Source organism: Drosophila hydei, unplaced genomic scaffold, assembly GCF_003285905.1.
Source record: "Drosophila hydei strain 15085-1641.00,03,60 unplaced genomic scaffold, DhydRS2 tig00000149-arrow-pilon, whole genome shotgun sequence".
Classification (NCBI taxonomy): Eukaryota; Metazoa; Arthropoda; class Insecta; order Diptera; family Drosophilidae; genus Drosophila; species Drosophila hydei.
In genome coordinates this window covers 3,419,094-3,434,701 of record NW_022045678.1, presented here as the reverse complement: position 1 = coordinate 3,434,701, position 15,608 = coordinate 3,419,094, and the positions used below count along the sequence as shown (strand labels likewise).

The window sequence follows — 15,608 nt, the reverse complement described above, 5'->3', positions numbered from 1 at the left end:
CTCCCTTACCCCATCAATTACAGAGTTTTTAGTCAACGGTCCCTGCTCTCGCTGTCACGACATGCCAAGATTTATTTTCGGTATTCCACGAGCGACTAAAATGCGCTGTCAGCACAGCAGTTGCTGCCATACGTCCTCCCATCGTTCGGTCCTCTCATGTAGCGACAGCTACATTAGCGTCTGATGGTGGTCTTACCGCCTCTCCCCCTCTCCCCATCTGCCCTTCCCCTTCCCCCACCCCAACACGCAGCTTTGAGGTTTCCCTCTCTCAATGCACTTGACACCCGAAATTGATGCGATTCGCGCCCAACCCACATTAATTAGGCAAAATATTGACATGTTGATGTGTGGTGTGGCTATTGATTTATGCTCTAGCTGGGAGTTTGGTTTAATCAATTTAGTTTCTGTTTGTCTGCAGCACAAGTTCCTGTTTTTGTAGCACTTAAATAAAAATATATCCTAATTGTAAGATGCATTTCACGGAGAATTTTCAATGACCTTCCTATCACTCTCTTATTTCCCATTCTGTTTTCGTTTGCTTGTTAAATCATCGCATTCGCCGAGACTTACGCATGCAGCGTTTGTTGAAAAGGCGAAGTAACAAATGAAGTACAGCTCCGAAACGTTGACAGTTGGATTTACCTACAAGTTCATGGTTTATAGAATATAAAGGGGTAGAGGAGCAATCGCTTTATCTTATCGAGTGTTAACTAACCATCGTTCCATTTAACCCAGTTGGATTGGTCGTTAAATACCTTTTCTGTTTCGGGGAACGAGCCGATGGGGACACTGGGTAGATCGTTCTCTGGGCAGTCGGACGTTTGCTCTGCGAAAGAAGAGGGTTTTGAGCTTGAAGTCTTCAACTTTGGATCATCTCTGTTGGTCTGACGCGCACAACTTTCCGTAGTTTTCCTCAAAAGGATCCAGGACTTTTGCAAAATGTTACCCTCCACAATCAGCTGCTCATAGCCCTGGAGTAGCTTCCGGACATCAACGCCCACTAGCTCTTCGGGCAAAGGCTGGTCGGTGAACTCTTTCGATGTTTGACGCAGATCCTCGAAGCGGTTGATCAGCTGCTTGATTTTACCACCGCATTCCGGACTATCAAGCTTTTGCGCTGCCTGAACCGAGATCATCGAAGTCGTCTTCGATAGTGACGTTGCCTGATCGTTGTTGATACTGCGCAGAATCTGTGCTGTCTCCACCATAAACGACTTTTGCCGCTTGCGAAGGTCCAGCAGGCGCTGCTTCAGCTCGTCTAGATAGGCAAGCTGCTGCGAGGTTGGCTGCTTGCAGGTCATCCTGCCAGTTGCATTAGTTATACACCAATATTTTAGATTAACATTGAAAGACGTGTGCCCTAAGCACTGTTTGTGTAAATGAGTTGTGTGTTCGATTGGCATACGAAAAGTCAATTGCCTGACGCTAATCGCTTGGTTGACTAGCTCTCAAACTGGTTAATCTTATAGTTAGGAAAGCATTAAAAGCAGACAGCAGTGTCAAGATACTCAAATGTTAATTGGATGAGAGATAACAAGTTGTTTTCTTCTGAATTGCTTTGGGTATTTTGCTTGGGCTAAAGGTCTATCAGATCGGAGGTCGGAGAGAGATAATTCGTCAAGGAATGCCTCAAATGTTAAATGAAAGTGAATAAGGCTTAGATACCACGTACTGTAGGTCTACTATTATGCCATGGTTCACATTGCGAGAGTATACTATGCGAACCCTTAACAAGATTTTACAACAGAAAACCATTGCAAATAACTCTGTGCGCATTTCATTAGTCTATCATATGACACCTATCCATGCACCATTCTGACATATCTAAGCAGACCTGAGCCACCCACTGATGCATTGCAATCGAGAGAGTACACAACGATCGACTTTTAAAGCTCGCGCCGTTATCCCTATTGGCTTTATGAGTACCCAAATTGAGATATCGCATGCAGTTCGAATTGTCGAGTAAGTTGTAACCCACTGTCTGCCATGGCTTGCGCGAACAATGGCGATTTTAGTCGGCGCTTTGCAGATACACCTATATATCTTTCGTTAAGCTGTGGATGCCGGCTGTCTCCCGGCAGCGGGCGGAGCGGAGCTAAGGAATTTCACAAAGCCGTCGCCAAGAAAACGTGCCGCTGCCAATGGCTGCCGCCTACCACACGGCACTTAGCCAGGCCCAAAAGTTCCGTCCGACTGCTGCTGCTGCTGCTGCTGCTGCTGTTGATTTCACCCGGGGGTAGTGCCCGCCCTCGCCTGGGCTGCGGATCGCGGCTGGGTTTTGCAATTGTTGTTTCATATTTTAATGCCTTTGAGCTGGTAGGCGTGCTACGACACGATTCTTTTAGCCGATAAGCTGTTATTTTTATGTGCCGCCAGATCGGTGTTGGTCTCACTGCTGGCGCAGAAGTGTGGGCCGGCTTACAACTTTAAGAAGTTCAAATTATTACAGGGCAATTGTCTTGATCGTTGATTTATGTGCGCTTTTGTTGTCCAACCAGGCTCGACTCGACTCGACTCGACTCGACTCGGTGCCAGGCTCGACTCTGGGCAAATTTGCGCTGCTGCTAAAATTTATTAGGCCGGCCATAACGTGCCAGCAAAGCTATGCAATATGGTTAGTTGATTATGGTGCTCGGCAGCCACCGTTTTGTGGCATGCAGCATTGGCCCTACCCCCAGCATGATAGACCCGCTTAGACCATGCTTATTAGGCACAACTTTTACGGCTATGTTTTAAATGTTATTTTATTTGTGCTTTCTGTGTGTGGCCCTTTGAGGCAGAAAGCTGCTCTTAATTGCAGACTCCACAGTCCACTTGGCTGACAGCAATTGCAATGTCGTAACAACGCCTCCGAAACCCTTCTGTCAGCCCTTTGCACGACTGAGCCATGCCTGGGTCAAAGTTTCAGCCTTCAAATTGCCCCGAACCTAATGATTTCATCTTTCATTGAATTCAAATTTGCTGGCCGTGGGGCCATGCAGCACAACGAAGGAATGACTACATCGTGGGCGTGCCTTCATCATACGCCCCTTTGTTGCAGTCTGCGATGTGGACCTGGCCGGCTGGCTGGTCGACTACGGCTCTGACTGTGGCTATTGCTCTTGCCGTTGTTGTGGACTGTTGAAAGCCGCTGCTGTCGGCCAATATAACGAATTTATTATTTATTTCACCTGACAGCCCGAGCAACAGACTCTATAAATTTCCCTAGCCACTCGACTCGCCTGGACTCGTATTTATGGCCTATCGCTGGGATGCTCGTATGGAGAAATATTATTGATAAGGTGGGTAGGCTATTTGGGTCTTGGGGTCTCTGCTCTGGTGTGCTGTGCTGTTCTGATTGAAATGCCGTTGCCTCGAACAGCTTTATTTAACCGGGCAGCCGCCAGCTGTGGTCGAGGCCAGGAATCAGCTGAGGCGGCATCAAACTTTATGGCCAAACAAAACAACTTTAACCCAATATCCTGCTTGTAGTCATAATTTGAAAAGCAAAGCAGAAAAATATATATTCAGCCGACCGCCTGGGTGCAAAAGTCCAAGACCTAATCGGAGTCGTCGGCTCGGCTTCAGCCAAATACACAGACATAGATGTGCTTGGCCCGTATTTCATTATGAATTGCTCTTAACGATGTTCCATTTTTCATGTGCGCATTCATAAACCCTTTTTCCCATTTTTCGCTGCTGTAGACTCCAAGCAGATTGTTTGCATGGCGAGAAGATTGCCAGCTGCTCCGGCTCCGGCTCCGGCTCTTCAGGTTCCTTGGAATCTCGTCAGTGAATAATTGCAACACGTTGTTGTAAGCAGAGCCCGCGGCACAATCGACTCGCTTCAATTATGCACTTCCCCAGAGCCGCATTCAGTTCGTGTTGTTAGGTAACTGAGTTATCTCTCTGTTATTTATAGAGCTGATTCTCGCGCAGACTGAAGCAATGCATAGTTTATAAGTCGTCAATAGCCAAAAAATGTCCAAATTTATTTCGAAACAATTGGAAAATGATTCCGAAAAATTGCATAAGTTTATGTAAGAATATTTAAAATATTTATTTATGTTTAATGATGATGTGAAGTTAATCAGGAAGACAAAGCTTAACCCGTTGGGACCATTTCAAAAATGATATAACTTTGGAAATAGATAGACAAAAAGACACGTTCTATCCATATGCAAAACTAATATACTCTCTTACTCTGTGTACAAAAATAATACAGGCCAGAGGAGGGTTGATGTGTCATCAAATGATTTTTCAGTTGAAATATCTGAAGCTAGGAAACATCTGTTGATAAGGCTAACTCTATTCAGATACGCGTTGAGCCTATCAAACACTTTCTGATTCAGTTGAGTTGTGGCTCAAGAGCCACATATTCGTTACTTGAGCTTTATTTGCTCATAAAATATTTGTGATATTTTTGCTTAGGTAATTTGTCTAACCAACAAATGCAGTTTTCATTCTGGGCACAAAAAGCAATTGCCGTCTTCAGTTTCATTACTTAGCTGTGGTAGAGAGAGAGTCAGAGGCAGCGGTAGAGGTTGGCCAAGGGTATTTCGTTCAGTTTCGCTTGCGCTGCGGCTGTCAAAGGCGCAGCGGGCAGTAAAATCGCGGTAAACACAATTGAAAAACGGGCAGCTCGCAGTTCGAAGAGAAGGAACTGTGCCCAGGCCCAGTCGTGAGCGAAAGAGTGCGGCGGCAAACACTCCACACTTGTCAACAGCGGCTCTACTGATTGTCTGCCCTGTGTAGCCAAGAGCTACAGTCCGCAGTAAATACAGGCGCAGATTCTGCACTCCCCTGCCCCGATCAGGTATCTGGCAACGGGGTCGAGGCTGCGGCTGTCGGAGGCTGAAACGAGACTCACGCTTATGCTCACAAATCATAAATTGCCGCCTTAAAATTTATCTTCAATTTTCGAGACCCCATGTGGTGCTTAGCGAATGGTGTTTTGAAATTTATTGCTGCATTTGCAATAAATATTGTCAGTTGGGTTCAGCCAGCGAGCGAAAGAGACGCCATAGTGGGCGGGAGCGAGAGAGAGAGAGAGAGAGAGAGAGAGAGATGACTTCTTTGGCGGCAACAGCAGCATTTGCTCTGTGGTGTGTGTGTGTGTGTGTGTGATTGCTGCTGTAACGCCTCTCACACCATCTCCTGGCTAGCCCACCTCACTGTCTCTCTCTCTCTCTCTCTGTCAGTGAGATCCCCTTCTCTTTCGCCTCGCCTGCTGCATTGTTTATGGTTTTCGTGCATATTAATGTGCGCTGATTGTGAGTCGAGGGAGTTGTGCGGGGCGACTTAAGCCGCCAGTCGCGCTATACTCTGCCAGGCAGGGCAGTTAGCAGCTGCCATTGTCCCAGGTTTCAGGTCCCAGGTCCCAGGTCTCAAGCCCCAGTTGCCAGTCAGATGGTTAATTTACAGCGCGAGAAATTGATTGCCAGTTGAAGGAGCGAACAATGAGTGGGGTGTTTCCCTAAAGTTTGTTGGTTAATTGTGGCTTTTTCGACATCAGCTTAGTTGGCTTTAGCAACAAAACATTTATTGAACGGCCGTCGGTATTTGCCAACTTAATTGCACTCAAGGTGTTTATCGATTCATCGGCGAACCGACGATAATAGCCTTTATGACAGCCAACGTATGAGAATGATATAATTATTAACTTTGGTTTTGTTGCTTAATTTTTTACTATTTAATATGAAAACCTCAAGAACTGTGAAGGTAAAGCAAACATGTAATCATGACGCAACAGGAAAATGCCAAAGTACTGCTATTGCAGCTCATACTTGTTGCTCATTAGTTATATAAACGTATTAAATATTTAAAATTCCCAATCAGTTATAATAGAATACGCAGCTCTGGTAGGAAGTGCCCGACTAAGAGATACTCAAACCATACACACAACTAGGAAAAGTCAAAATCTTTTTAGACTTTGAGTCTCTAGATTAGTCGATCTTCAAGCTATGCTTAAAGACATTATCGATAACAAGTAAATATGCTGGGTTATCGATAAAATTTGATAAACCACGCATAGTATAAAAATATATATATCTTTAAAATTGAGTTCTTCACGCATTCATAAGAACAGACAGCTGGCTATACCAGACTCAGCTCATTGTCTCAATCAAGGACTGTCTAATTCCATTAATTAGAGACATGTATGTAAAAACAAGACAAGCTTGTCTAGCCTAGATGGATGGAGCTGCATATTCCCTTCCACATTTGGACAGGCTGGCAGACAACTGCTGTCTCAGTTGGCAGGCTGATTGTGTTTGTAATTTGGGGCTTGGCTTTGCAGTGCTGTGTCAGGGCAGAAAGAATTCAATATTGGGCTCTCACCTAGCTGGAATGTCAGGCAACATTGCCATAGCCATCAATCAATTCAGACACCAGAAATGTAATCCTCGTAACTCAAAAGCCCGCACTCTTCGTTTTGTAGTCCCTATGTATTTGTGCACACTTCCTGTCGCCACAATTTGTTTGCGCCGCTGTCAAGATGTGAAAGCAACGTCCAACTTAGCCCCTGGCCCCTGGTCCTGCCACTGCCACTGCTACTGCAGCAGACACCCATTCGATCCATTGAAGCATGTGACAGGCGGCGGGCAGAGCTCATCAATCTCGTGTCGGAGCTAAACAAAATATGCAATGTGTTCACATTGCGGCAAAAAGCGAGAGCATCGATAAACCAGAAAAACCCATAGAATGGCAGCCAGTAGTACAGTTAGCAAAAGGCTAAACCAAATACAACAACCGAAACCCTTTGCGGCCTAACCGCACACACAGTAAATATTTTAGCTACAAACATCCGTGCATGTGTGCGTGTGTCGAAAGAGAAGAGAAGTTGAAAAAAAATTAGAAAATATGTGTTGACAGCAGTCATCAATCAAGCGACACAACTTTTGACATGTCAAATAAACGAGCCGGCGCATAAATTACAACAGCAACAACAAACAGCAACAACATATGGAAGCCGACTCGTTGAGATACGTTAAACAAAATGCCTTTGCGTGCCAGTAGCCAGCAAACTTGTCAAACGGCAGCAATTGGAAAATCAATTTCATCAGCGAGCAGCAAAACAGCACCAGGAGGAGGAGGAGGAGCGAGCAGATAGAGGGTAAGAAGAGTCGCTCTTCTGGGCCTGGGGAGTCTTTATGCGGCATGTTAAATGTCATTACATTGCTGATAAGATTGATAACGAATAAACTGTTTGCTGTTGCTGTTGCTGTTGCTGTTGCTGTTGCTGTTGCTTTTACTGTTGTTGTTTACGTGCCTCAGTGTGAGTCATGTGCCTCATTCGATATTGACAGCGACGCAATCACTTGAAATACTCATTCGCTCACTCAATCACTCAGTCAGCCAGTCCATCAATCAGTCAAATCAGCATGTCGACAGACATTTCCACTTAGAACAAAGAATGCGCAAATTTCATTTCAAGCTCTTAACGGTTCAATTCTGTATGCTCGTTCACGCAGCGAAAGGGGTATATTGGATTTGTTCATTGTCTGTGAGACTGCATCTGTCTCTAGTATGCTTCTTTTAAGTTATTTATATTGAAGCATTGTGTTGAATACATGCTTTTTAGTAGGCACTGCTATTTTTATGAACAATTAAATTTAATAAATTTTTATTTGTGAAAATATCTAAATTAATAAAAAATATTTTAATCTAAATATTCGTTTAAAATTGTTTTTGTAATATTGTGTTTAGCACTTAATTATGTCGCACTACTATTTTAATGAAATAAAATAAATAAAAAAAATAAATGATATTTCCTTTAGAGACGCGTGATAATTCAGTATAAATCGGAAACCCAAAAATGTGTATTTTCTAGATATATATTCATCTTATTGGCATGGGAAATCAGAAAAAAGTGTATCACTATTTAAGAAGATTAAGATCATCCAAGTTTAGTTATTGATCTACTCTATCGATATTTGTAAAATGTATTTTCTCTACTTTCAACAACTTGAGCGTGTATTATGCAGTCGGCAGCACACGACTGCAATATGCTTATTTTTTACTTAAAGTTTGAGATATTGTTCATTGGAGCATATCATTAATAAGACTCTTAGGAATATAAATAAATATACTATCATAATATTTATTTTTACGAGTACGTGGAAAGCAAATATATACTTTTAGGAAAGCTTTAAGAACACGTATCAATTATTGAGTTAGAAAGCGCTTGGCTATCTTTAGCTGTTGGAAATGTGCTTGGTTATTAATATAAAATATATTGCTGCACTGTAAATCAAGCCACAGTTGACTTTCGCTATAAAGAAATAAATTACTGCCTTGATCTTTGTGGTTGATAAAGAGCAGACAGAAAACCTCCAAAACTACGAGCCACGAATATGTTATGTGTAGCTAGCATGCATATATTAACTTAATGTGATTTTTATTGCGATACTTACATTTTTGATACGCCTGCAAAGGAAGTTTATGTTTTGCGAGTAAATGTTTAATCATCTGTAACAACATAAATCTCTCTCAAATATTTTGGATCGCATATTGGGGATGGTCTATGCATAATAGTTCGAAATATTAAATTCCTTCTTAGGCGATAAGAAATAAGAAGAGATCAGCTGGAATAGGACATTTCACAGGACATTTAAATGAATCAAAAACTTCCTTTATAGTTCGCACAACTTATATTTGAAGCTCAGCATGAATCGTTTGAGTAACTCCTGTCATTGCTTGAGACTGAATATCATTAGATGATCAATCTTCGCTCCGTATGCATCTTGAGGAAAATGTGCAATTAGAAACTAATGGTTCGAGTCTCTGAGTGTAGCTTGTCATGAAATATTTCTTATTATGAATTTTAGAAGGAAGTTAGATTGTTTGAACAGTAGCTTGGCCAGCTCTAGCTTACGATTTCTGTTATCGATCAGTACAAAGTTCTTAGAAATATACAGTAAATTAATATATCGACAAGTGGATTAGCTGGCAAAAGTTTTAAATCTAGAAGCTAAAGAATTACAAGTCTTCTACCCCATACATACTCCATAAGCTGTCAAAAGATGATATAAGCTTTGCAAATCTTCAATTGCACAGACTTATAAATTTATTCAGCTCAGCTTGCACCTCGAGTAGTGATGAGCTTTTAACATTTTACTTCTTGAATCAAGCAAATATGTTGATTGCATACCTTATAGCTGCCTAGTGCAGGGTATTCGGCGAGTCGTGCGCTCTCGAGCAGCGCATAGCTTACGTGTTTACAGTTGTCGTTGCCGTTGGCAGTTGACAAATCCTTAACCGTTATTTGCGTATGCTGACAGTTTGACAGGCGGCGACATATGCGAGTCTCTCACGTACGGAAGAGCCCCTATCGCATTACTTTGCTGTAGGAGCTTACTTTGTTGTTATTGTTGTTATTGTTGTTGGCGTCGTTGTGCGCCTGGGGCAAGCTTTTAATATTTTCGAGCGCGTTGTCAACGATACACACACACACGCCCACACATGCATTTCATTCAATTTTCATTTTTCATGTACAAAAGGGAATTTCTGGGAGTTTTATTATTTTTCTTTTTGGCCTCGAGGCATTTGCAAATTTGTTTCCGGTTTTCGGCTCACTCAAAATATTGACCATTATATGCAAATCACCTTGACAGCTAGCAGCAGATAGATAGAGAGGTCGTTGTCAAGCTGAAGACCTCTTACAAAGTTTGTAAAGCTTGCTTTTGCCAGACAGACAGACAGACAGAGAGAGAGAGAGAGAGGGAGAAATCCTCAACAATTAAGAACTGTCAACAAGTCTTTTGTACACACAACATTTTTGAAATCGCTGACGAATTCCTCAACAGACAGACAGTTGATTTACTTTGCTAAAAGTAATTTGGCGCTAACTTCTCGCCGCCTTGACTGTTTGTTGGCTCCCTGACAAGTTGGCATCTCTTTGTAATTGATTAGTCTGGGGGCAAGCATGTCGAATTCAGTTTCAGCTCGTTAGGGGGGACACCGAAGAGCGAGCTGCCTGAAGATCACTTAAGATACAGCGATATAAACACAAATGGCCACAGAGACAGACGTTTCTGTCCCTGTCTGCATTGTTGTGATTGTGTAGGAGAATTCATTTGATTGATCACTTGAATTGATTGAAAAATATCATCGACCTCGCTGTGCTGCGCAGGTATTTAAGATTCCAATTGTAAATAAATGCTCGACACAAAGTAAAAACAAATAAATTGTAAAAAATATATGCAAAGCACAAAGTAAACTGTATATATAAAGATATATATTTATATACTTGATAAGGCGTCAGATCGACCCCATAAATATTCCTCTGTAGGTAGAGCGCAAGATCATATGTACATATTTAGTTGGTCTTTCGTATAGCTCTATAAATACTTCACTTGTATTTGCTAAGTTGGGTTGAGGTACGCTCAAAGGTAGATCGATGAGCCCATCATAAAACAAGCCTAGGTGTAATTCCAGTAGGCGCCAGAGCAAATATAAATAGGGAAGGGTTAGATATCCCATCATATGACGCTGACTTTGTGTAGATAGAGCTGAGCCATAAATTCCGCTCTGGAATGAGCCGGAAATGATCGCGGCTTTAAATTTATGAGCTCGTTCGCTTATCGCAAACTCAATTTATATAATACAAAATGGCAGATCAAAAGCCAAGCCAATGGCCACGTATTTAATACTTAAGAGCTTCCACTGACAGCACGTTGGCAAGGTCCTCCGTGCCCTGTTGCCCGGCTTCATCAGCGATTCCAATCAGATAACATTAGCACGTCACATCACACAGCGTGCAAAAATTATTATTCATTGAATTTGTGATAAATGTGACAGGGCCCAACAGGCAGCCAACCAAACGGCCAAACAGCCAGACAGGCAGCCCGAGTCCAACTCGGTGTCGGTCTCCAGTTGCAGAGCAACATTGCGTTGCAACACAGGAATGGACGAGGCAACGCATCGAAGCTGTCAAAAATTTGTTGCAAAAGATATTATCTTGGTCGAGTGGGGCAGTTGACTGACGACTGCTTTTCACTGTAGCTCATCAATAATGATGACAGCAATGCTCATGATGATGCCGATGATGATGATGATGATGACCATGATCGATGATTGGCCTTTTTTGTGGCAGACACAGACGCTGAGTGACGATTGCTGAGCAACGGGCAACCAGGGCCATAAACTATGTGCAGGCAACTGTGACCACACCCATTGACAGGCAGACAGCCAGACAGACAGACAGACAGATGGACGGATGGACAGAGAAAGAGACAGGCATGTGCAATGTGCAACGATGGCAACAATTATTTGCGGAGAATCACAACACCACACAAAATGTATCCATGGTATGGCCACTTGATTGATGGGCCCAATAAATTGCACGACGAGCGCATTGTGAGTGTCGTTGATGTTGTTTTTAGAGCAATTGTTGCTGTTGTCGTTGTTGCTGTCACATGTCCGCCAGCAGACTCGCAGATAAGAAAGGTGACAGCCAAGAACGGCACAGCTTTCGACGCAATTGGATCATACGAGCCGAGCATAAATGGATACAGCAACCGTGTCAAGAACTTGAACTAGTTTATCAAAAGGAAAAAACTCGCAAGAAGAAGAAGAAGATCATACGAATGATGTGAATATTGATATCAACTGCACATCTAAGCAAATGCAGATAAGCAGACTTTTTAAAGTTAATATATGTGAGGCTAAGCAAAAAGAAAGAGCTAGAGATTATTGTTGGATTTAAAAGTTTCAATTGATAGAGTAAATAAAAATTTAAATAAATTTAAATTTAAAAAAAATAAATTTACTGCGAAGGAGGAGTTCTTTTAGATATTAAAAATATTTTTTGAAAGTATTAGTAGATATTGTAGATCTTTTGTTGTGCCTGAGAATACGCTTCATGCCTTGAAAATTCTGGTTCTTGATCAACTTCTGCGCTGTGTATCCGATTAACTTGTTCCGTCTTTCGTAAAGCAAATTTCAGTTCTTTTAAAAGCAAAGTTAAAAAAATTAAATTAAAAAAAAGCTTAAATAAATTAAGTTTTATAGTTTCACATTATCCTATGTGATGGCTGAAAATGCTTGGCTTATCAGCTTACTTTTATACACATTCCGCTAAAACTTTTTACTAAAGATTTTTTAATATATAAATAAATTAATTAATAATTTTCACAAAATTATTAATTAATAATTTTCACAAAATTATTAATTAAGCATAATTTTTATAATTATGCTTATTTTGCATTCTTCAATAAGAGAATGTATATAGGCTGTACGATTGTATCTACTGCAAACCTGTTTGTATTTCAGTTGGCAACTGAACAAGCTGAGATTAATGAAGTTAAGTTAACTTTAGAACACAGTACAAACAAAATAAATGCCTCTCTACTGTACTTTATAACTTGTAATTCGCAACTATTTAAAGTTTCAAGTACGATGATTAATTTGATGAACCAAAGGTTTTCTATTTGACATTGGGCACAGCAGACTTAAGCCAACTTTGATTGAAGGAACAGACCTTAAGCATTGCCCTATCCAATCAACTCGCTCTCAGCGTTATCTGGCATTAATCTCTCACCTTAATTTGTGCTCTTTAAAATCTCGACTAATGCATATGCTCATCTCACAGTTCACGAATTTGTTCTTGGTTCTTTGAAAAGTATTTTTATTTTCAATTGAACAATTTTGAACAGTTTCCGAGCTCACAGCTTTGCTGTCAGGTGATTTTTGTGATTAATGCACGGCAATGTTTCGAAAGTCTTTGTTTTGGGAGACCTTTCGAGAGCGATGCTCCTCGCTTGCCGCTTCCGTCAGCTGTCTGTGTTTGTTTCTAGAACGAAATGATGTGTTAATCGCATTTGATTTGTCATTTTCACATGATGTGATTTTGTGGCCTTCCGTTGCCCCCGCTGGCAAGCTACCCATGTGATGTATAGCAAACAAATGTTTTCTTGACACATTTATTTGTTTAATGAGACGTTGAGTAATTAGTCGGATACACAAGCCAAATGAGTCAAATAAAACTTTTCGTATCTATGCATAATGCGCATTCTATGCATAGCGGACTCAACACTTACATCGTCTCGCACAACAATTTATAAATTATGATTGACGATTGCCGCTGATTGTATGACCCGCAATAAGTGCCCCCAACCGCTCTCAACTTCTCTTCCGCTCCGGCTCCCCCGCCGAGAGTCGCACAATACTTTTTTTTCATATTCCGCGCGGCGCTTTTTGCTCTACTGCGGTCATTACGGCTGACAGCGCGCCTTCATAATGAAGAGTTTAGATTGATGGCCACACATCAGTCAACGATGTGGGGACGAAAAACAGCAAAGAGAATCAAAACGTAAGCAGGGAAACACTGCCATTTGAATACCCTTTCTAAACAGAAGTGCTTAAATGTTGCCAGAACGAAATTATTTAATAAGAGATATTTATTTTTGTTTGTATTTCAAAAATAGTTTTTGTGTTTGACTGAATTGTTGATTGACTGATTGACTGAATAACTGAAAGTATCACTGAATGAATGCTAGCTTCAATTAGTAATTGTTTGAGTGGTTGACCGACTGAATTACTAATTGATTGACAAACTGGCTCAGTGCTTGATTGACAGAGTGATTGATCAACTGCCTGAGTGCTTTACTGACTGATTGATTGACTCAATTAGTAATTACCTTTCTTAGTGATTGACTAACTGAGTGATTGACTGCCTGATTGACAGAGTGATTGACTAAGCAACTCAGTGACTAAGTGACTTCGTGATTGACTGACTGTTGGAGTGTATTTCTGAATGATTGCTTCTCTCAGTTAGTTATTGTCTTAGTGGTTGTTTAACTAAAGGCACAACTCATTGACTGATTGATTGACTGACAGAGTGAGAACTTCACTGACTAAATTAGTAATTAAGTGCGTTAGTGGTTGACTGATTGAGCGACTGACTGTCTTAGTGACTGACTAAGTGATGCAAGTCCTGATTGACAGATTAACTGACCTGGTGATTGCTTGACTGCGTGATGTACTGATAGTGATTATTTGACTGACAGCGTATTTAACTGTGATTGACGGAATTTCCATCAAACGTGCGAATCTAAGTTAGTACTTTGATCGAATGTGTTGTTCAATTTGACCCTTATGCGTGAAACAAATGTTTGAATCTTTTTGCTTTTATTGCTTATCGGCCAATGGCATTTGAAACATTTTTCTCATAACTTACATAAAAATCATAATACCAAATATACTCTGTAAGTAGAAATAGAAAAAACCTATTTAAAGTTTATTTATTAAATAAAATACAACTAAATTTGTATTACAAGTCATATTTGATCTAAGAATGTGCCCCAAGCGCTGTCAGTAGTCCAGTAGACTCCTCGCAGAGTAGAGCAGCCCTGGCAAACGTGATTGCAGATTTCTGGTTGGTTGTTTGTCTGCTGCCCTGTTGACATGTCACTAATTCCAACTTTTCTAAGCACTTTTTCTTGGGGCTGCAAATATGGTCTTTTTCCTTTTTCTTTTTGGAAGGCTAGCATGGAACGATGATTGATGCGTTTGGTGTATGAAAAACCCTTTTCTGGTGGGCTTTCGAAACATATTTTATGTAGAAATGTCATTTAAGTTTGGCAAAATATTAATCATCTTGGATCGGGGGCCTCAGTCGCTGTCATGTGATAAATGAAGTTCGAGAGATGAGGTGGATGGGGAATGGCCCGGGTAATTAGCGCGCTGGTAGGGACGGCTCAGCATAGTGTGTGTGCCCCATAATGATGTGCAACAATTTGAGGCAACAGAGAGCGCACACAGAGCAGAGAGAGAAATTAAATATGATAAAAGACCCACACACTGTCTGTCGGCATAATTAAGTATGACATGCAAAAGTATGAATTATCACTGAGATGTCAAAATGTCACAGCTGGCGAAGACAGAGACGCAGATAAAGATAGAGGCGAGGCGAGCGGAAGGCATAAATAAGACGAGACAAGACGAGGCGCAAAGAGACGGCAGCAGAGAGCAAAGCAAAGCAAAGCAAAGCAAATCGCATAGCTGACAAACGAACGCCGCGTGTGGGATTAACTGACTCGAAAATTTATGATATGAAAAATTACTTGTTACTCGACACACACAGAAAGAAAGAGAGAGAGAGAGAGAGAGAGAGAGAGAGAGAGAGAGAGAGAGAGAGAAGGACGGAGAGGGAGAGGATAATATTGCCAGTGTGTATTTTATTTTCTTTTATATTCCATTCACAGTGAGAAATTTGTTGTTCCAATTTTCCTAAATTCTGTGCTGAAAAATTAATGTGCTTCAACTGTCATTGCAGTGACAGAGTTGTGGCGGAATGGAATGGAATGGGACTGAAACATGGCATGGATGCTCAACGGGGCGTGAGGGTAGCTGTTGTGAAAGCTTATGATAAATGACTTTGAAATGTGACAAAATGCTTACGAGTCGGATTAACAAGCCGATGTCAGCGACAAAGACGAAGCCAAGAGCCTTGCGCAGGCTACAGATACAGAGTGTGAGAGAGAGAGAGGAAGAGCGAGGGTTGTGAAAGAGTTGGAGGGATGCGTAAGCCGAGCCGAGATGAGGCTGATTATAATAATGAAGTTGTTGCTTGACTTAAAATTAGAGCTCATAAAAAGTAGAATTTCCCCAGAAGACATATCACGAAA

The 15,608-nt window shown here is 41.4% G+C and overlaps 1 protein-coding gene across 2 annotated transcripts; it reads right to left on the bottom strand.

Annotated features, from left to right (window-relative positions):
• Positions 1-382: 382 nt before the first annotated feature.
• Positions 383-1,355, bottom strand: LOC111603933. Of its 2 annotated transcripts, none has more exons than XM_023321760.2 (2): positions 716-1,355; positions 383-642 (listed from the first exon to the last, which is right to left on the bottom strand). In XM_023321760.2, the coding sequence occupies exons 1-2, from the start codon at positions 1,299-1,301 to the stop codon at positions 548-550; spliced, it is 681 nt and encodes a 226-aa protein (XP_023177528.2). In that variant the 5' UTR covers positions 1,302-1,355; the 3' UTR covers positions 383-547. The 2 variants fall into 2 exon arrangements, with proteins under 2 accessions (XP_023177528.2, XP_023177529.2); XM_023321761.2 differs by lacking the exon at positions 383-642 and having other exon boundaries at positions 745-826; positions 896-1,355.
• Positions 1,356-15,608: the final 14,253 nt, after the last annotated feature.

Excerpts from the sequence above, each read along its gene's own strand:
- LOC111603933 (XM_023321760.2), bottom strand. The coding sequence starts at position 1,301 with ATGACCTGCAAGCAGCCAACCTCGCAGCAGCTTGCCTATCTAGACGAG. Across the intron at positions 643-715 it reads CTGGGTTAAATGGAACGATG|GTAAATCCAACTGTCAACGT; the intron begins GTTAGTTAACAC and ends ATGAACTTGTAG.